A 20,194-nucleotide genomic window follows, 5' to 3' on the forward strand; every position below is an offset into this window, starting at 1 on the left:
GCTCAGTAAAGACTGACTTCACTAAAGCTGCTTTCGGTTGATATGGTTCATAGTGCGATAAATAAAAAATTAACAAAAAAATACTAAAGCTGCTTTCAGGTGCAGCGGAGGATTCTGGGAGCAGGATATTATACCTACAGAAGAAGGGTTAGGTATGTAAAGCTCCTGGCTGGGTGCTCCACTTTCAGGTGGCCACCCGACAGCCGCATAGGAGTATGCTTTACAGTCAGGTATTGTGGCCACCTGAAAGTGGCTTAAGTTAATACCTTGCATTGCATTTTCAATTTAAAAACTCTTTACTGTCAGTTGTAATCTTACCAGCAGCCAGTTCTTTAAATATCCAACTCTCAAGCCATTTAGATTGTTTAGATCAGTGTTTCTCAAACTTTTTCCCCACTCACTTACCACTGTGGTGATCTGTAATTCCACCACGAGGTCACCAGGCGTCATCCCAGTGACCTTGTCTATAAAGCAGTCCAGAGCGACAGTCCAGCCTTCCAGGTTTGTCTTGCAGAGAGAAAAGACCTTAGTGTCCATATTAGTTTATTAAAGCTGTCTTATACTCGCACTGCTGGTGTGGTTATTGTCATACCCACACTCCTGTTCGGCTCCGAATCATGGGTCCTCTACCGGCATCACCTACGGCTCCTAGAACGCTTCCACCAGCGTTGTCTCCGCTCCATCCTCAACATTCATTGGAGCGCTTTCATCCCTAACGTCGAAGTACTCGAGATGGCAGAGGTCGACAGCATCGAGTCCACGCTGCTGAAGATCCAGCTGCACTGGGTGGGTCACGTCTCCAGAATGGAGGACTATCGCCTTCCCAAGATCGTGTTATATGGCGAGCTCTCCACTGGCCACCGTGACAGAGGTGCACCAAAGAAGAGGTACAAGGACTGCCTAAAGAAATCTCTTGGTGCCTGCCACATTGACCACCGGCTGATCTCGCCTCCAACCGTGCATCTTGGCGCCTCACAGTTTGGCGGGCAGCAACCTCCTTTGAAGAAGACCGCAGAGCCCACCTCACTGACAAAAGGCAAAGGAGGCAAAACCCAACCCCAACCCACCAATTTTCCCCTGCAACCGTGTCTGCCTGTCCCGCATCGGACTGGTCAGCCACAAACGAGCCTGCAGCTGACGTGGACTTTTACCCCCTCCATAAATCTTCGTCCGCGAAGCCAAGCCAAAGAAAGAAACCACCTGAAGGGATCCCTTGGTAACCACAGACATAGATGTAGGTGCTCTGTGTCAGGGATTCCTTCAGTGGGGAAAAGGGCTGAGAACCACTGAAACAGTCCATTATAGCTTCATTACAAGCAATAACACACCCATCTTGTTAAATATGGTCCAAATAACTTAATTGCACCTTAACTAACGTATTATGATGATAACTCAAGGTAATAATAATAATTATAATTGCATGTATAACTCAAAGATGAGAACCACTGATGAAGATGAATTTACAAGAGTGCAGCGCAATGGATGATGGGAGGAAGGTCTCGCCGCGGAGGCTGCTGGGAGTGAGGGCGCCCCTATCCAACATGGCGGCACCCTAGTGCTCGGCGGGATGGCGGCTCCGGACACGGGCCGCTGGTTCGGCTTCGGCTTCAATGGGTTCGGCCAGACGGTGAGCAGCGCGGCCGAGGCCGGGACCCCCGCGGACGGTGAGGCGGAGGGCTCGGTGCTCGAGCCCCGCCGAGTGACGGCCTGCAGCTCGGGGCCGGCCCGGGGCGAGGCCTCCTCGTCGGGGGACGGGCCTGACGCCGGGCCCGGGCGGAGCGTCCGCAGAGTTTTCCCCGCCTGGAGTCACACTGCCGCCCTGGCAGGTACGGGGCGATACCTGGGGGAGGTAAGGGGGGGAGTTGGGGTGGGGGGGTGGAGGAGTGGGGTGGGGGTGTGGAGGAGTGGGGGTGGAGGGGTGGGTGGAGGGGTTGTTGGGTGGAGGGGTTGTTGGGTGGAGGGGTTGTTGGGTGGAGGGGTTGTTGGGTGGAGGGGTTGTTGGGTGGAGGGGTTGTTGGGTGGAGGGGTTGTTGGGTGGAGGGGTTGTTGGGTGGAGGGGTTGTTGGGTGGAGGGGTTGTTGGGTGGAGGGGTTGTTGGGTGGAGGGGTTGTTGGGTGGAGGGGTTGTTGGGTGGAGGGGTTGTTGGGTGGAGGGGTTGTTGGGTGGAGGGGTTGTTGGGTGGAGGGGTTGTTGGGTGGAGGGGTTGTTGGGTGGAGGGGTTGTTGGGTGGAGGGGTTGTTGGGTGGAGGGGTTGTTGGGTGGAGGGGTTGTTGGGTGGAGGGGTTGTTGGGTGGAGGGGTTGTTGGGTGGAGGGGTTGTTGGGTGGAGGGGTTGTTGGGTGGAGGGGTTGTTGGGTGGAGGGGCTGTTGGGTGGAGGGGCTGTTGGGTGGAGGGGCTGTTGGGTGGAGGGGCTGTTGGGTGGAGGGGCTGTTGGGTGGAGGGGCTGTTGGGTGGAGGGGCTGTTGGGTGGAGGGGCTGTTGGGTGGAGGGGCTGTTGGGTGGAGGGGCTGTTGGGTGGAGGGGCTGTTGGGTGGAGGGGCTGTTGGGTGGAGGGGCTGTTGGGTGGAGGGGCTGTTGGGTGGAGGGGCTGTTGGGTGGAGGGGCTGTTGGGTGGAGGGGCTGTTGGGTGGAGGGGCTGTTGGGTGGAGGGGCTGTTGGGTGGAGGGGCTGTTGGGTGGAGGGGCTGTTGGGTGGAGGGGCTGTTGGGTGGAGGGGCTGTTGGGTGGAGGGGCTGTTGGGTGGAGGGGCTGTTGGGTGGAGGGGCTGTTGGGTGGAGGGGCTGTTGGGTGGAGGGGCTGTTGGGTGGAGGGGCTGTTGGGTGGAGGGGTTGTTGGGTGGAGGGGTTGTTGGGTGGAGGGGTTGTTGGGTGGAGGGGTTGTTGGGTGGAGGGGTTGTTGGGTGGAGGGGTTGTTGGGTGGAGGGGTTGTTGGGTGGAGGGGTTGTTGGGTGGAGGGGTTGTTGGGTGGAGGGGTTGTTGGGTGGAGGGGTTGTTGGGTGGAGGGGTTGTTGGGTGGAGGGGTTGTTGGGTGGAGGGGTTGTTGGGTGGAGGGGTTGTTGGGTGGAGGGGTTGTTGGGTGGAGGGGTTGTTGGGTGGAGGGGTTGTTGGGTGGAGGGGTTGTTGGGTGGAGGGGTTGTTGGGTGGAGGGGTTGTTGGGTGGAGGGGTTGTTGGGTGGAGGGGTTGTTGGGTGGAGGGGTGGGGATTGGGGGGGGTGTGACAATAGGTCGGTGGTTCTCAACCTTTTCTGCCCAAGGCCCCACTTTAATTACTCAAAAGAATCTTAAGCCCCACTGTTAGCGGAAGGGAGCCTTGTATTCAAAGTCAATTTTAATTAAATCATTTACTGTGAGTGTATTTCAGTGCAGCTAAGGTCAGGAACGCACTGGAACTCGTATTTCATATTCAACTACGACCTCAATATGTCACCATCTCCAACACACATCCAGCAATTATCGTCAGTGGGAAACTTGCCCCTGACGATGGCTACAGATTTTATTTTTGATTTGAGGGATTAATTTTGTTAGTTTCAACCATGTTTTATAATTTCCAGTCGGTTTCTCTTAGCTCGTAGCAAATTACTAACTGCACCAAAGCCACATTCTACGAGATAAAATGTTGGAAAATGTGTCGATAGTTCCCCTGCTAAAGTAGTTGAGTTTGGGTATTTCTTTTTGATCTTGTTAGACAGCCACATCGTGGTTCCTTCCACTTTAAACAGTTTTCACAGATTCATCAAGTTGCAACTAGTAACTCTTCTTGGTATTGCAGTGGAACTTCAGATAAGTCCACCGGCAATGGCTGAGTTAATCAAGAGGGAGAATCCATTGGCTTGAAATCACAAAATCGATCATTGAAGTTGGTAACCAACATTTTCAAATGGTCAACAATGAAGTTTGTAGCAGCATGAGTTATCTCACATTTATTCAACCAATACACAGAATGCAGTATCTGACGTGGAACAGGGGAAACTTTCTTGGCAATGAAGTTTCCTTGGTGGATAATGGACAACCAACATGTTTGGATTTTCATCCTTCATTAATTTTAAACATCCTGTTTTTTTTTTACCCATCCTAGAAGGTGCACCATCTGCAGCACAAGATAAACTGTTTCCTTTTGGTATTTCATTTCATCCAAATAATTTTTGAGCTTGCTGTAGTGGGTTTTTTTAATGATTTACAAAACAACATCTCTTCTTGAAACTCTTCCCAATCAATATATCTTATGTCTGCCAATAACAGAGCTTCACTGTCCCTTATGGTAGATTCATCCAGTTGTATTGAGAACTTCTGTCATTTCAACTTCTCAAAAAGCCGTTTTTCAACATCATCTATTCTGTGGAGACAGTACTATTACTCAATGGCATTGTCTGGACATCTTTGTCGTCCTTTTGTAGAACTGGACCCTGCGTGACCAGTTCCTCCAGCATTTTGGTGTTTTTAATATTTATCTGTAAACTTTGCTTCTCTCTCCAAACTGCTGCCAGGACTGTCGAGTACTTGCATAAATGTGTGTGGCCACTCTGAAACAAAGTGAATCTGTGATTTTTTTTCTCTCAGGAGAGGAAAAGAAATGTGTCTTTAAATTTAAATTTGGCCCATGAACCAGTGTCGCCCAATTGGCCTTCAACCCCTGGTATGTTTTGAGCAGTGGGAGGAGACCGGAGCCCCTGGAGGAAACCCACGGAGAACGTACAAATTCCTTACAGACAGCACGGGATTCTAATCCGGATCCCAGTCGCTGACTCTGTAACAGCGTTTCGCTAATCATGTATTCCTGAAATGCTGTGACCCATTTGATCTTTTTCTGGAGATCTAAGTGAACACACAGATCATTCATTTTGTTTTATTTTGGTTCCAGATGATGCATCTGTCTACTTCTGGGGATTTGTTGCTGATAGCCCATGGCGTCAGATGCACATCATCAACCGATCTCAACAAGGATGCAAGGACATCCTGTCCTCTGAGAAATACTTGATGACCTTGTGGCCGGACAGAGTGGAATGCTGGGATATCCCACGTCTCTGCCGCACTAGAGAGGCCACAGATGCTGTGATTTGGACAAAGCATCTGCAGGAAGAAGAGAAACCAAAAGCAGGTACTGTAGTTGAAAGTGAAGTCATAAACAGGAGCAAGAGTCGGCCATCCGGCCCATCGAGCCTGCTCCTCCATTCAATGAGATCATGACTGATCTGATGATGGGCTCGTCTCCATCTACCTGTCTTTTCCACATATCCTTTAATTCCCCTACTATGTAAAACTCTATCCAACCAATATATTTACTGAGGTCGCCTCCATTGGTTTAATAGGCAGCGAATTCCACAGATTCTCCACCCTCTGGGAAAAGCAGTTCCTCCTTATCTCTGTCCTTAATCTCCTCCTCTGCATCTTGAGGCTCTGTCCCCTAGTTCTAATCTCCCCCACCAATGAAAACAACTTCCCTACCTCTCTCTCTTCTTTGCCTTTCTTAATTTTAAAAGTTTCCAATAAGATCTCCTCTAATTCTTCTGAACTCCAGTGAATAACAATCATTGCTCTTGTCACTGTTTCTGTTCCACTGCTCTTATGCATTTTTCTTTCCTTTTTCCGTCAGGCCAATGAATCTTTCTGTACTTGTATCCACAGGAGGCGGAAACTCCTCACATACTCTGTCTGATTCTACACTCTTTTAGTAGCACTCTATTGGAAAGGTTGGTGCTACTCAGGACTGGTGTTCAATTTCTTTCCTTCTACAGATGGATTAGTTGAGTAGTTCTCAACCTTTTTTCCCCCACACTCATACAACTTGAAGTAATCCCTTACTAACCACAGAGCACCTACGCCATAGGTATTCTGTGATTAGTAAGGGATTACTTAAGGTGCTATGTGAGTGTGAAAAAATATTTGAGAACCACTAGGCCAGTTGATGTCGATTGTAACTTGCCTGTTAGCTGAAACCAGTTCACTTAGCACTGGTAGGACTTAATGTGAGATTTGAGTCGATGAACTGTTTTTTTTTTACAGTAACCCACCAAACCAGTGGTTCTCAACCTTTTTCTTTCCATTCATATCCCACTTTAAGTATTCCTTGTGTCATAGATATTCTGTGATTAGTAAGGGATTGCTTAAGGTGATATGTGGGTGGAAAGGAAATGTTTGAAAACCACTGTTTTAATTGTATATAATCGACTCGTTATGTGAACGGTTTCATAACTCCAAAGGAAATGGACCAATGACAATTTTTCTTAAGCAAAATATTTCAGTAACAATTGGGTCTAGAGCAGTGATTCTCAGCCTTCCCTTTCCACTCAAGAACCACCTTAAGCAATCCCTTACTAATCAGAGATCACTGATGGCATGGGGATTACTTACAGTGGGATGTGAGTGGAAAGAAAAAGGTTGAGAACCACTGCACCAAACTGTAGTTTGGTTAGTCTGGTGAAGAGATTGGGATAGGTAATTAGACTGCTTTTGGTGGAATTGTGGTCAAAGAGGAAGGTTATCTAAAATTACAATGTGAGTTGGTTGCATTTTGGTCTGTCAAACTGGGGCAAGACTTGCACAGGATATGGTAGGACCCTGGCAAGTGTTGCTGAATAGCCAATCTGTGGTCCAGGCACATAGTTTTCTGAAAGTGGCAACACCAGGAGAACGGGTAGAGAAGATGTTTGTCACTCATGCCTTCATCAGTCAGGACATTGAGTTCAGGAGTTAGGGTAGTAGGGGGATAGACAGAGTAAATTTAGGTAGGTGAGTGAGATACAAACAAAAGGACATGGGTTAAGGGTGGAAGGGGAAAAGATTAGGGGGAACATTATGGGTGAATTTTTTCACACACAGAGTGGTGGGAGTGAGGAACCAGCTGAAGTGGTGAATCTGGGCTCTGTTTTAAGATTGAAGAAGAATTTGAACGGGTACGTGGATAGGAGGGGTACGGTGGGATATGGAGTGGGTGCAGGTGAGTTGGACTAGACAGTAATAGTTTGGCACAAACTAGAAAGGCCAAAAAGCCTGTTTCTGTGTGCATCTCTGGTCATGTTACTGCAATACAAGATGTTGGTAGAGCCCATTTGCAAATGCTATGCACAGTTCTGTCACCTAGGTACAGGAAGGGTGTCATTAACTGGAAAAAGGGTTTTAAAAAAAGCTTAATGCGGTTATTACCTGGACAGGCGGGCTTGGGTTGTAAGGGGAGACTGAATAGACTGGGGCTGTTTACCCTAGATACTGAGGGGTGACCTAAAAGAGGTATACAAAGTCATGAGGGCATATAAGGTGAATAGTCACAGTCTTTCCTCCGTAGTGTTGGAGTCATGGTTCATGCAACACTGTTACAATGCCGGCGACCCGCGTTTGAGTCCTGCGCTGTCTATAAGGAGTTTGAACTCCCTGTAACTGCGTGGGTTTCTTCTCGCCTTCCAAAATGTACTGGGGGTTGTAGGAAACTTTGGATGTAATTGGGCAGCTCGGGATTAAATGGCTGGAAATGGCTTCTACCGTGCTGCAAAAAAAATGTAAAATGTTACGTTGAGAGGAACCAGATGGGAAATGTTATCGCTTAGGGAGTGGTGGGTACATGGAACAGACTATCAGAGAAAGTGGTGGAGGCAGGAAAGAGTATGACATTTGGATAGGTCCAGGGTTTGCAGAGCGAGAGAGGGATGTGGGCAAAGGATTGGATCGGATAGGAAGTTGATGATCAGGGCGAGTTAGGAAGAAGGGCCCGTTTCCATCCTGTGTCTCCACCACAGGAAATTCTGCAAATGCTCGTCAGAGCAGCAGCAGGCAGGAAGGGAAAGAGTGCGCACACTTTGGGGCCAGTTCCTAATTCTGTCAAAGTTTGAAATAAACTGTGCTGTAGTGTTCCGTGGGTACTTGATGGGAAATCTGTGTAGGAGAGATTATTCAACGCAAATTGTGACAATGTCTGGTAAAGGTTGGAGAACGATGATGGGGAGGTGTAAATCGGAACAGACGAAGGCAATCTGAAGTACAAAAAAGGAAAAAGAATAAAAGCAGGTGGATGGTGAAAGACCGGAACGGCAGTTGATTGTGAAAACATTCACTTTGTGTCTGAGCCCAGTGGCTGCCATCTGCAGCTGCCCTGAACTTCAGTGGGACAATGTCGAATGCCCATGGGTTAACAGGAAGCCCTGGGTCACCTTTACCGATGGAGAAAAGAATAGGCCATGAGAAGAGTGTGGATGAAAGAGTCTGCCAGAAGGACAGACCCTTTGACTTGCTCAATAAAGTTATGGATTTGTGTATAGCACCATTAATGGGGTCACTGGGAACCTTGTCAAAAGCCTTGCTAATGTTCATGTGCAGTGTTTTACCATGTGTCCTTCTCCTTTCTCCTTGTAGTGTTTCCATTAATCCCCGGTGGTTACATTACAACCTCGCCTCCATTTTATAAATCGTTACCATCACAGTTCAGTGCAAGAAAGCTGGTACTTGGCAGCGAACATGCTCTCCTTCTGACCTTTGATGGGACAGTACACTCCTGGGGCTCAGGAAGGTAAGGCTTATTTTTAAATTGAGATTTTTCTAATAGACCGTATATACATACTGTTAGGTCTGCTTTGTTCATGAATGAGTGAGACAAACACCAGGCTGAGTCGAAATCAGGGTTCTTTGTTCTTTATTACCGGATTGTAACACTTGCAACTAACCATGTTAGTCGGAGAATGCATTCTGCCGTTATCAGCAAAATGGTGATTTTTTATACCCTTGGATACGTGCTTAGAACATCATCATATCATTACTTGTCCAATGACTAAAACTGTTGCTATCCTTTCCCTGCTAGCTTCCTGCCTCTCAATCCATCAATGTCTCTCTTATCTTGTAAGTACAAGGATGCATTCACATCTTGTTACAGCCCTGCACAGGGTAACTCCTTACACATTCCCATCTCATGATGTTTTACCTAACAGGAGTACAAGGACACCTCCCCTTCTTGTTACAGCCCTGCACAGGGTAACTCCTTACACATTCCCATCTCATGATGTTTTACCTAACAGGAGTACAAGGACACCTCCCCTTCTTGTTACAGCCCTGCACAGGGTAACTCCTTACACATTCCCATCTCATGATGTTTTACCTTACAATACGCATGTAATAGTTGCATATCGAGGACCAATTTTTTGGTAAAATTTAGGGGGTTGACTATTACCTGCAAACAAATTTTCACCTGGAGGGCAGGCAGCTGGGGCCTAGGTGAGAGATGGAGGTCGGGGTGTTGGATACTCACATGGGTGGGATGTCGGGGCCAAAAATAGGGGGTTGACTTTTACACATTATGGACTAATACATGCACATATATAGTAACTGAAACTGCTTCTGAACTGAGTTCAATACCATTGGAATTGTGGGTACCTAGTCAGTTGAGTGTGCACTTTTGCAGCTTATCCCGGGTATCAGTCCAGTCCCCTGGGAGGGGGGGGGGGTTAAAATGATGTTTCCACCCTGTTTTAACTCAGCTGCAGATGGGGAGACCTTCATCTCAGAGCTGCCTGTGGCCAGTTATCAAGGCATGTGCAAACGCCATCTCAGATCCCATCATTGCTCTTGCTGTTTACAGACATGGTCAGTTAGGACATGGTAGTGTCAAGGATCAAGCACAGCCACGGATTGTGGAGGCATTGCACGGACTGGCTATGACTGAGCTGGCAGCTGGGACCTGGCACTCTGCATGTACCAGTGGTAAGGCTTGACATCTTATCCGCTTTCTATTTGCACTGATCTCTTCTACTCTTCCCTGCAATGATGGCCTCGCCAGTGGGTCAAAGGGCAATTGATTTATCTAGTTGCCTCATTGCCTCCACACCCTGAAAGCAGGTTAGGGTCACAGCTTTGTCTGCTACGATACAAAAGCAGGCCCTTTAGCCCAGAGTCTACATCATATATTAATCCCAGACAATCCCATTAATTTTCTCCATGTTCTAATTTAAATTTTAGACATACATCACAGGGACAGGCCCACGAGCCGATGCTCCCGCAACATTTTGAAAAGTGGGAGGAAGCCACTATTCAAAACCCACACAGACATAGAAAGAACGTATAAACTCCTTACAGAAAGCATGGGATTCAAACCCTGGTCCTGATTGCTGGCGCTGTAACAGTGTGGCTCTAGCTGCTACGCCAATCGTGCCCACTGACTTTGGGATGTGGGTGGGTAGGGGATTACCCAGGAAACGTGTGTCGTCACACAGAGAGTGTGCAAACTCCACAGTCCAGGTCCACTGCCCTGTCCCTAAATGGTTGCAATGTGCTACTCTTTCAGAGCGTAGATGCCACCAGTGAGTTATGGAGGGATCACTTCACTTCAGACCCTTATGTGACTGTCCGCAGGTGAATATATTCTGGCAAGAGCCATGGGGTTGTGAGGTCCAAGTGCCTTTTCCGCCATGAGGCAGTTCACTGTCGGTGTGGGCACTTGCGTCATCCTGCATCATGTCCAATAATAGCAGTTTTCAGTGTCATTTCTGTCGGTATTGGGCACCTGATGACATTTTTCCAAACTTTGATAAAGGGTTCAAGCCCGAAACGTTGGTGATGTATCTTTATCTTTGCCACTGGCATCACTGGGGGGGGGGGGGGGGGGGGGGGTGCAGATCGTGGGGAACTGGGTGACACCAAAATGACTGTTGATAAAATTTTTGTACAGTGATTCAGGAGAAATTTAATTTTTTTTGGTTAAAAAAATCCCTGTAGTTCAGTATAACAACATCTTTCCTAAGTCCAGCTTACATGTATCAATATATCTACAAGGCTAAAACTCAATGCTGATTTACCTTTTGAGTCTAATGTGCTCTGGTCAGAGCCCCCTACCCCCCACCACTCAGGGCCACCACCCCGGACATTAAAGGAACACATCCCCATTTCTTCTACACTGACAATCAGACCATGGGGGGGGGGGGGGGGTGGTGATACCATGAGTTACCACACCTAACCCTAACACCGATACCTGCTAAGTTTCTCCGGATTATGTTTTTACCTCAATCACAGTGTCTGCAGACTTCTGTGTTTTACTCGTGGGATATTGGGGCTGTCTCCACCACTGAGAAAACTACAGGCACAACTCTGCCATTATTGTTGGATGTTTCTCAATCTTTGCTTAATTCTAAATTGAATGATATTTTTATTTTCAAAATGATGAGCTTCGGGAGACCTGTACGTGTGGGGGTGGAATGAGTCCGGACAATTGGGACTGCCAACAAAATCTCGTCCCGAGGAGGAACAGCGCAGGTCTGGCCAACAGCCAGAACTCTGTGGAGAAGGTGAGGAGACTGGTGTTTGTAAACTGTGCTAATCTCAAAGGTTTTACTTTAACCGATTCAGCATTTGCAAAGCTATAAATAGTAAAATTCCTGTACCCAGAATTCAAGCAACCAGCAAACAAATTGCAGAAAATAAATGGGTAAAATATTCAGAAGTTTAAAATTGGTACCTTTCTCGTGGTTAGTTCGCCAATCACACAACACACAATCTTAAGCAACCAGGAAATACTTATCTGGCATCTACTAATCCCCATAGGTGGTGGATTTTACTGTAATTTCTTTATTAGAGTGTAGTTAAAGCCCCTATAAATGTCTTTTACTGCTCCTATTCTTTTGAAGACTTTTGTAGAGAAATAGCATCACGTGTCTAAGTAACCTCTTGTACTCCACCCGAGTAATCACCTTTGATTACATTGTAGTTAGCTGGATGGTGGATGACCTGATTGAATGTTTGCTGGGACTTGGACTGTACTCGTTGGAGTTCAGAAGGATGGGGGGGACTTCATGGAGACAATTTGAATGGTTAAAATCCAGGACAGAATAGATGTGGCAAGGATGTTTCCCAAGGTAGGGAGTCTAGGACCAGAGGGCACAACTAAATTTAAAACAGATGTGGAAAAATTTCTTCAGTCAGAGGGCCGTGAGTTTGTGGAACTTGTCGCCACAGGTGGCTGTGGAAGCGAGAACATTGGGTGTATTTAAGACAGAAATTGACAGGTATTTGATGTCAGGACATCAAGAATTATGGGGAGTGGGGCTGAGTGAGAAGGACCTGCTCAAGATTATATGGTGGAACAGACCCAATGGGCCGATTGGCTTATTTCTGCTCTTGTATCTTGCGATCTTGTAAAAGTATTCAAAAATTTACACGCAGGTACACAGGCCCAGAGTGATGCAAGTGGCGGTATTACAAAATCCAGCACTGAGCGGGCTGCCACGGGGAATGCGAACGTGTTCATCTCGATTCAAGCATTCCCAGCACTGTTGGACTTCCCTGGGGAGGTGGAGATCAGCAAGGTCAGCTGTGGATCACGGCACACTGCAGCCATTACCAGTAGGTACCCATGGGTGCTGGGTACGGTTCTGTGAAATTGAGTGTAAAAGCAAATTGTACAGAGGTAACAGGGTTAAGTAAGTGAGTGGGCAAGAGTCTGGCAGGTGGAGTACAATGTTGGTTATCCACTTTGGAAGGAAAAATGGAAGATCAGATCATTATTTAAATAGCAAGTGATTGCAGCGTACTGCCGAGCAGGACTTGGGAGTTTGTGCATGAATTGCAAAAGGTTGTTTTATCAGGTGCGGCAGGCTGTCAAGAAGGCAAAGGGATGGTTGGCCTTCATTGCCAGAGGGATTGAATTTAGGAGTAGGGAGGTTACGCTGCAGTAAATATGAAAGTCTGCAGATACCATGGGTTTTTTAAAAACTTTATTTATAAAGATAAGATAGATTAAACACCCTCCCTCCAACCTACCCCTCAAGGGGATCAAGAAAAAACATATATCAGTTAATTACATACACTGTGTGACGTGCCAAACAATACCAGAGGAAAAGACATTAAGATATTTCCAAACCCACAAATTTCAAATAAGGAAACCACATCTTAACAGAAAAAGAGTAATTATTGCACAAATTATATGTTATCTTGTCCAAATAAATACAGGATCTCAGCTCATTATGCCAACGAGGCACATTCAATTCCACGTTATCTTTGCATGTAATCGCAATACAATTCCGCGCTACTGCCAATACCAGACGAACGAATGCCACCTGAAACTTATCCAACTTTAAGCCAGAAGTCAAAGGTACAGTGTAACCCAACAAAAAAAATGGATCCAATGGTAATTTATCTTAAATAAACCTTCCAAAAAGTTTTTAATTTTTATCCAAAACAGTTGAACTTTGTCACAGGATCAAACTGCATGTAAAGTACATTCCAGTGGGAATCCCACATCTAAAATACAAATCTGAATTACTGAAACCATATCTTTTTAACTTTTCAGGGGTCAAATATAACTGATGTAGAAAATTATAATTGACTAAACTATATCTTACATTCATCAATCTAGTCACCCTCTCGACACATTACTCCCCATTCCTCCTGGGATATATCAAAAGATAAATCTTTCTCCCATTTAATTCTAGATTTACTTAAATCTTGTAACAAAGCATAAATTTTGGAAATAAATCCCTTTTTTGATGCATCCAAAAGTAACGTCTCGAAGTTAGTAGCATTATTTCTCTTCCAAAATTATCTATCATTAATGCTCGCACCTGATAGTACACAAACAAGGAATTAGACGGTATCCCAAACTTCTCCCTAAGTCTAGTAAAGAAATTGTCCATCTTCAAAGCAATCATCCACCACTTAAATTCCCTTTGAATCCCAAATCTTTAAATACTGATTATTCATTGAAAAAGGAATAACTTTATTCTGATATAATGGAGTTTGGGCTGTAATTTTACCTCTAGGACCTATAAATATGGTTTCTTTTGGTCCAAATCTCCAAAAAATGTTTTAAAACAGTTACATTATAACCCTGCAACAAACAGGGTCTCCACTTGATTATAAATTGATGAACCTTTTTCCTTGTCTCTAGGAAGTGGCGAGCTGTTCACATGGGGCTGGGGTAAGTATTTAAGAAGGAAGGGGCTGTCACAGTAGAAGTCCAGACCACCCGAGGATCTGGACTTTTCAAAAATTCTCAAATTTTTAAAATTAAGCGGCCTTTTGTGCGTGTGAGCATCACAGAGGCGACAAGTGACCACACTTGCTGACTTGGAGTTTTGATAATGAACCACGCTGTATTTGCTCATTTATAAACCATCAAAATTGACCAGTTCTCTCTTCTTTATTCCTCCCTAAATTTGAATTTTAAAGGTACTGCCCAAAAAACCAGACTGACGCAATCCCCGAGCAGTCTGTATTTTCGGACTTTTACTTTATTTGTGTTTTGATTCAGTTGGTGGCATTCTGTGGAACAGGACGTGACCTCTCACCCTGTTGCTTGTGTGGTCAGTGGCATTTTCAGAACTCTTGTCCTGCTGGTTGGAGACACTGTACGACTTTAGGTTCTTGAGCTTGGTTGTCGCTTCGTTATTCATCCAGGTTCATGGTTGTGGGATGTCCGTTGCTAATAGGGATTTCCTGCTCAACTCAGTTGGCCTCAGATTTGGTGTGTTATATTCCATTCCCTGGAAAGGGGTCAAAAGGTTTTCACAGTTCCCAGGACTGGCAGATTTGGACAGGATGGAACTACGCCCTTAGAGTATGGGAGCCTTATAGCGGTTAATAAAATCATCAGGGGTGCAGATAAGGTGAAGGAGAATACAAGAGGCATAATGGGGCTGGAGATTTGAGAGAGACCTGAGGGGCAAATTTTCCAGACCTAATGTGGTGCATGAGCTGATGGAGTAAGTGGTATAGAGGTGTCCAATTACAACATTTAAAAGACACTGAGACAGGAACGTAGATAAAGGGAAAGGTTAGAAGGGTATGGACAGAGTGCAGGCAAACAGGTCCAACTCAGCTGTGCGGCACGGATGAGTAAGTAGGACGCTGTCCAGTTCCTGAGTAAAATGCCTTGTTCTCCCACTGTGAACATTGCTGGTGAATGAATGCTGTTAGGTTTTTGAAGTCAATTGCACATTTGTATTTTATAGGGAGCTATGGGCAACTTGGCCATGGACAGAGCGACAGCACTGACCTTCCGAAGCTTGTTGAATACTTTGTGAACACACACCTATCGGTGTTGGATGTCGTTTGTGGGCCGTGGAACACATTTGTGTTGGCACAAAGGTGAATTTGAAATGAATTGTGCTCTGACGGTTTAACCTGTGTGTTTAATGTAGAAAATCAAGCCAGAGATTGTTGGGTTGGCGCTTGGTCAGTAATTAGTTTGTCAATATTTGCTACCACTGGACACTTGCTAACCCAGTGTTGTCTCTACTGAAGACACATCTGGGAAGACCAGTAACCTGGACCTAAGAGGAGTTGCATTGTTGCCTGGCAGGGATGAGGGTGGAAGAGAACAAGTGGTCCTCACTTTATTTTTCCGCTCTCCAACCTTTCATCTGGCCCCCAATCCTGGTGGATTCTTCATCTTGGTTTTGATCAGAGCTCCTGACCCAAGACATTGACCACTCTGATCCTGAGTTGCTCCTGCTCTTGGCTCTCACATTTGTATGCAATGGCCCATCGCTGGTCATGGTTTATGTGTTTGTCTTGAAGCCTTGCAGGTAGAGGCTGATTCAACACAGACATCCAGAACTGCCAGGTAAAGTGAGCATGGTCTCCATGCACACCTTCCTCTCCCAGGGCTTTCTTGTTCGAATTCTCCAATTGTTCCTTAAAGGCACCATTTGTTCCATGGTGACGGTGTTAGTGAAATGCTATTTCAGAGCCAGTGAGGGTTTGAATTTGCTGCTGTTCAGGAGTTTGCATGTCCTCCCACTGTTTAAAACCTACTGGGGTTGTAGATCAATTGGGAGTAATTTTGCTGTAAATAAGATTTTAAAAATGTAAGTTATTTTGATGGATTGCCCATAATTGTGATAAGGCGTCAGTTTCTACAAGTCCCATCATTGCTGGGGTAATATGGATGGAAATGACACGTCTGCAGTACTGGGGGTGGTGCAGAGAATGAAGACTGCGCAATAAATATGTGGCAAAGGTTTGTTGTCTTTAATTACAAAACTTATCTTTGCCTCCAACAGGGACATGAACTACTGTGACGTTATAGTAGAAGTGACAAGATGTCAGCCAGCAATTCCGCTCACAGCATGTGAGAAAATGTGATCGTTCCACAAGGAAAGGCGGTGAGATTCTTTATGCAGATGATCGAGAGTTTACAGGACAATCTTGAAGGAGCTGAGAGAAAAAGAATTATTAGAAACATTAGGTAGGGAAATGCCAGAGAGAGAGGGTGGAGAAGAGATAGGGGACTACAAGGAAGGGCAGTGAGATTCTTTATGCAGATGATCGAGAGTTTACAGGACAATCTTGAAGGAGCCGAGAGAAAAATTATTAGAAACGTTAGGTAGGGAAATGGCAGAGAGGGTGGGGTCAAGAAGAGCAAGGGGAAGGGAAGGATAGGGAGGAGAAGGAGGGGATAGGGAAAGAGGGAGGGGATAGGGAAAGAGGGAGGGGATAGGGAAAGAGGGAGGGGATAGGGAAAGAGGGAGGGGATAGGGAAAGAGGGAGGGGATAGGGAAAGAGGGAGGGGATAGGGAAAGAGGGAGGGGATAGGGAAAGAGGGAGGGGATAGGGAAAGAGGGAGGGGATAGGGAAAGAGGGAGGGGGATAGGGAAGTGAGAGAGAGAGGATAGTAGAGAGACCACACTATCCCCCGACTTATCCCTGCCCTTCCCCACTCCCTCCCTATCCCCTCTTCCCACTCCCTCCCTATCCCCTCCCTTTCCCTCCTTCTACTATCCCCTATCCCCTCTCTTCCCTTTCCCTCCTTCTACTATCCCCTCTCTTCCCTTTCCCTCCTACTATCTCCTCCCTTTCCCTATCCCCTCCTTTTCCCTCCTTCTACTATCCCCTCCCTTTCCCTATCCCCTCTCTTCCCTTTCCCTCCTACTATCTCCTCCCTTTCCCTATCCCCTCCTTCTACTATCCCCTCCCTCCTCCCTTTCCCTATCCCCTCTCTTCCCTTTCCCTCCTTCTACTATCCCCTCCCTCTCTCCTCCCTATCCCTCTATTTTCCCATTCCCTCAAAATTCACCCCTATCTCTCTCTCCTCTCTCTGCCAAGAAGAAGGATCACTGTACCTGACAAAGTCCGGGGACCTGGAGATGACGTGTTGAAACTCGGAGAGGTTCACTGTCCCATCTTTATCAATGTCTGATTCTTCCAAAATCTGCACAAACAGAAACGATACCATTAAAGCCTTGTCTCCAGTCTGATAACCACGACATTCGTCAACTGCTCAGTATTCACCAAAGGTACAAACGATACCATTAAAGCCTTGTCTCCAGTCTGATAACCATGACATTCGTCAACTGCTCAGTATTCACCAAAGGTACAAACCAGATGGATATCTGAACATCAGTTGATCCAATAACAATAAACAAATCCTTTAAATGAACTGCACCGCACATCTCAGTGGGGAGAATCTGTTCCAAGTGGGGGCACAGTGCCTGTTGCACTACTTACTCGGTGCTGTGGAGGTTGTCCTAGCTGGATAGCTCGCAAAATAAAGTTTCTACTCAGGTCCATGTGACAAGTAAATCTCTAGGGTCCCTATTAGACATCAGGCAGGTGACATGCACATTGTAAATATCAATAGCAGAATGCACACACAGATCCAAGGGGGTGAACCAGAGAAATGGCCGATGGGAACATTCGGACCTCGAGGCCCCAACAAGTGAACGTACAGCCCTTAATGGGGCGACTGAAATCTGGAGCAACCAGGGCAATGAAGCTCAGAGATCTCAAAGAGGGTGAGGGGAGGATGAGGTGTGGAGGGAGTAAAAACAAAGCTGGGGAAGCTCTGCAGGTCACAGTGTCATTTATAGCAAATATAAAGATACAGAAACCAAAGTTTCGGGCTTGGGCCCTCATTAAAGTTTGAGAAAATGTCAGCAGATCTCCAAACAAAGGGGGGGTGGGGGGAAAGAAAGGGGGTGGCAAAGGCAGGAGATGATCAGTGGAAGGGGGGGGGGTGGCTTGGTCAAACAGGAAAGGGGGAGGGGGAAGAAAAGGTGAGCAGGTTTAATGGAAAGCAGTAAAGTCAATGTTCACATCTATATCTGGCTGGAGGGGGCCTAGACAAAAAAAATTAAGGTGGTTCCTCCAACTTGCAGACTGATTCACTGCATCCGGTGCTCCCTTTGTGTCATTCTCTACATTGAAGAGACCGGTCGCAGACTTGGAGATCGCTTCACTCAGCACCTCCGCTCTCCCAATGGCCAACCGTTTCAATTCTGAGTCACACTCCCGCGCTCACCTGTCCGTGGCCTTGTGTACTGTCCCACCCTGACTGCCCACAGATTGGAGGAACAGGACCTTATTTTCCAAATGACATGAACATTGACTTTACTGCCTTCCATTAAACCTGCTTGTCTTCTCCCTCCCCTTTCCTGTTCTTCACCCACTTATCCCCCTCCCCCTTTTTTGCTGCTGCCCCTACTCCTCTCTTACTCTTTTGTTTGGACGCCTGCCAGCATTTTCTCATACATCAAAGCCTAAAATGTCAGTTCACCTTTGCTACATGAAAGACACTGACTGTTTTTACTTGAACCTCAGTGTCTACAGAATTTTGTGTTTACTGGTAAGAAGGGGAAGTTGCTGATGGTCGATGGAAACAAACCTGAAGATCGAATCGGGTGGAACAGAGAACGTGGGCAGGTTAGGTTCAGGCACCAGCACTTTGGATAAAAGACTGGGTGAGGGAATGAGACGTGGACGTGAGTGTCTGCAGACAAAGAGAGGGACAACATTTTAGCAAAAACTAAGTTACAGACTCAGCCTCTCCTTACATTGTTAATCAGCTGGTTCATTTCTGCCTCAGTCAGCTGGCTGTTGGCTGTTCCGTCCGTCAGATAGTTCACCAGTTTCTTCAGATCCTCCTTGTCCAAAGTCCCGTCGTCATCAAAGTCTGTGACCAATGCAGAAAGAATCATTGCTTCAGAGCTGCACAAATACATGCTCCACCCAAGAATGTGGCCACTGGCCCTCCAGCCTGCTGCTCTGCTGTTTAACCTGATCTCAGCCCTCAACACTACCCCAGTCTCCACCAGGTCCAGAGATGGCCTCCACATCTGTCCAGGGGAGATTTTCCATGTCATTGTCTTTACTGAGTTCCAGTGAGTTCAGTCCCAAGACCATCAAACACTCCTCACACATTAACCCTGTCATCCCTAGAGGTCACACCCATAAACTTCCTGTGGTCTCCCTAGAATGCCAGCCCAAAACTGCGCACAATACCCCAAATGCAGTCTGACCAATGCCTTGTAAAGGTTAGAATAACATCTTCTCGAAATAAATGCTAACGTTGCATTTGCCTTCCTTCCTGCCGACTTAACCTGCATGAGATCGCTCAACCTCCTTTGGACCTTAGCTTTCTGAACTCAGTAAAGACAATGACATGGAAAATCAGCCACTTCAGTGTCTTGCCAACAAAACTTGCCCCCTCAGGCTTCTCCAGATGTCAAGGGCTTTGTCCAGGCTGAACTAAGCACACAACCTGTCTTCCAAATGGGGTTTTCCACAAGCTTGCCATCTTGTCCTGTTCCAGTCCCAGTTGTATCACTGTAGAACTGATCTCTGTCTCTCTCACAGAGAGAAAGCCTGTTTTGACTCTCTGCTTGCAAAACCACATGACCCTCTTAGAACAACTCCAGACAATCTGTGGCTCCAACAAGATCTTTCATCTGTTGCCTTGTTACAAACAACAATCCATTAGTGAAGTCTCTTGGGCACTCTCCAAAGCTTTTGCAAAGGTTTTGGGGCCGATATATCTAGCATGAGCAGAGCTCCAGTATTTTAAATAAGATCTGTTTTAAAGTGTTTGTATGTGACCTACACCAAAAACCCTGCCCCAATTTTTCTCCTAAAACCTATCTATATACAATACAAACACAATATAATCTGTCACAATATTAAGAACTCACATAAGGTGTGAAATACCCCTTGCCAGAAATTACAGAGGGGACAGCACCGTCTTCAGTTATGCATTTATCAAATTTAGAGGTGATATTAGGATAACATTGAGCTCACTGCAAGGTGGGCCTGATGGACGGCTTTAAATTGGATTAATGAATGCCCAGCACAAAAAGATGAGTGGACACGTTTCAAAATGGTTGTTGAAAGTCATTTCCCATATTTGCCTAATCCCACACAGGAAACGGTCCCTAGATCTTGAAAGCAGCTCATTAAGGGCAGAAAACAATCCTTTATAATTAGGTATAAAATTATAGACTTCCTATGTCAAAGCCG

General features: G+C 46.3%; 2 protein-coding genes across 9 annotated transcripts in view; one reads left to right on the forward strand and one right to left on the reverse strand.

The window, feature by feature from the left end:
- Nucleotides 1-1,493: 1,493 nt before the first annotated feature.
- Nucleotides 1,494-17,342, forward strand: LOC138745432 (RCC1 domain-containing protein 1-like). 6 transcript variants are annotated; one of them, XM_069902457.1, is made up of 10 exons: nucleotides 1,497-1,826; nucleotides 4,857-5,093; nucleotides 8,339-8,492; nucleotides 9,555-9,676; nucleotides 11,134-11,253; nucleotides 12,128-12,307; nucleotides 13,851-13,880; nucleotides 14,914-15,049; nucleotides 15,967-16,068; nucleotides 17,009-17,342. In XM_069902457.1, the coding sequence occupies exons 1-9, from the start codon at nucleotides 1,568-1,570 to the stop codon at nucleotides 16,046-16,048; spliced, it is 1,320 nt and encodes a 439-aa protein (XP_069758558.1). In that variant the 5' UTR covers nucleotides 1,497-1,567; the 3' UTR covers nucleotides 16,049-16,068; nucleotides 17,009-17,342. The 6 variants fall into 6 exon arrangements, with proteins under 6 accessions (XP_069758559.1, XP_069758560.1, XP_069758562.1 ...); XM_069902456.1 differs by having other exon boundaries at nucleotides 17,012-17,342; XM_069902458.1 differs by lacking the exon at nucleotides 13,851-13,880 and having other exon boundaries at nucleotides 1,494-1,826; nucleotides 17,012-17,342.
- Nucleotides 15,912-20,194, reverse strand: part of LOC138745434 (calcium and integrin-binding protein 1-like) — an 82,317-nt gene continuing 78,034 nt past the window's right edge. For 2 of the 3 annotated variants that reach the window (XM_069902463.1, XM_069902462.1), the window contains 3 exons: nucleotides 18,736-18,854; nucleotides 17,026-17,114; nucleotides 15,912-16,120 (listed from right to left, as the gene is read on the reverse strand). In XM_069902463.1, coding sequence (XP_069758564.1) covers nucleotides 16,099-16,120; nucleotides 17,026-17,114; nucleotides 18,736-18,854 — 230 coding nt within the window. In that variant the 3' untranslated portion in view covers nucleotides 15,912-16,098. Of the gene's footprint in view, nucleotides 16,121-16,177; nucleotides 16,262-17,025; nucleotides 17,115-18,735; nucleotides 18,855-20,194 lie in introns of those variants that run through there. The other variant, XM_069902464.1, reaches the window with a different exon arrangement.

The sequence above is a fragment of the Narcine bancroftii genome, chromosome 11, assembly GCF_036971445.1.
Source record: "Narcine bancroftii isolate sNarBan1 chromosome 11, sNarBan1.hap1, whole genome shotgun sequence".
Lineage (NCBI taxonomy): Eukaryota > Metazoa > Chordata > Chondrichthyes > Torpediniformes > Narcinidae > Narcine > Narcine bancroftii.

Bases quoted from the DNA above. Each gene is read 5' to 3' on its own strand.
- LOC138745432 (XM_069902457.1), top strand. From the start codon at position 1,568: ATGGCGGCTCCGGACACGGGCCGCTGGTTCGGCTTCGGCTTCAATGGG. The intron at 1,827-4,856 runs GTACGGGGCGAT...TTTTGGTTCCAG, and splicing joins TCACACTGCCGCCCTGGCAG to ATGATGCATCTGTCTACTTC. The intron at 9,677-11,133 runs GTAAGGCTTGAC...CAAAATGATGAG, and splicing joins GCACTCTGCATGTACCAGTG to CTTCGGGAGACCTGTACGTG.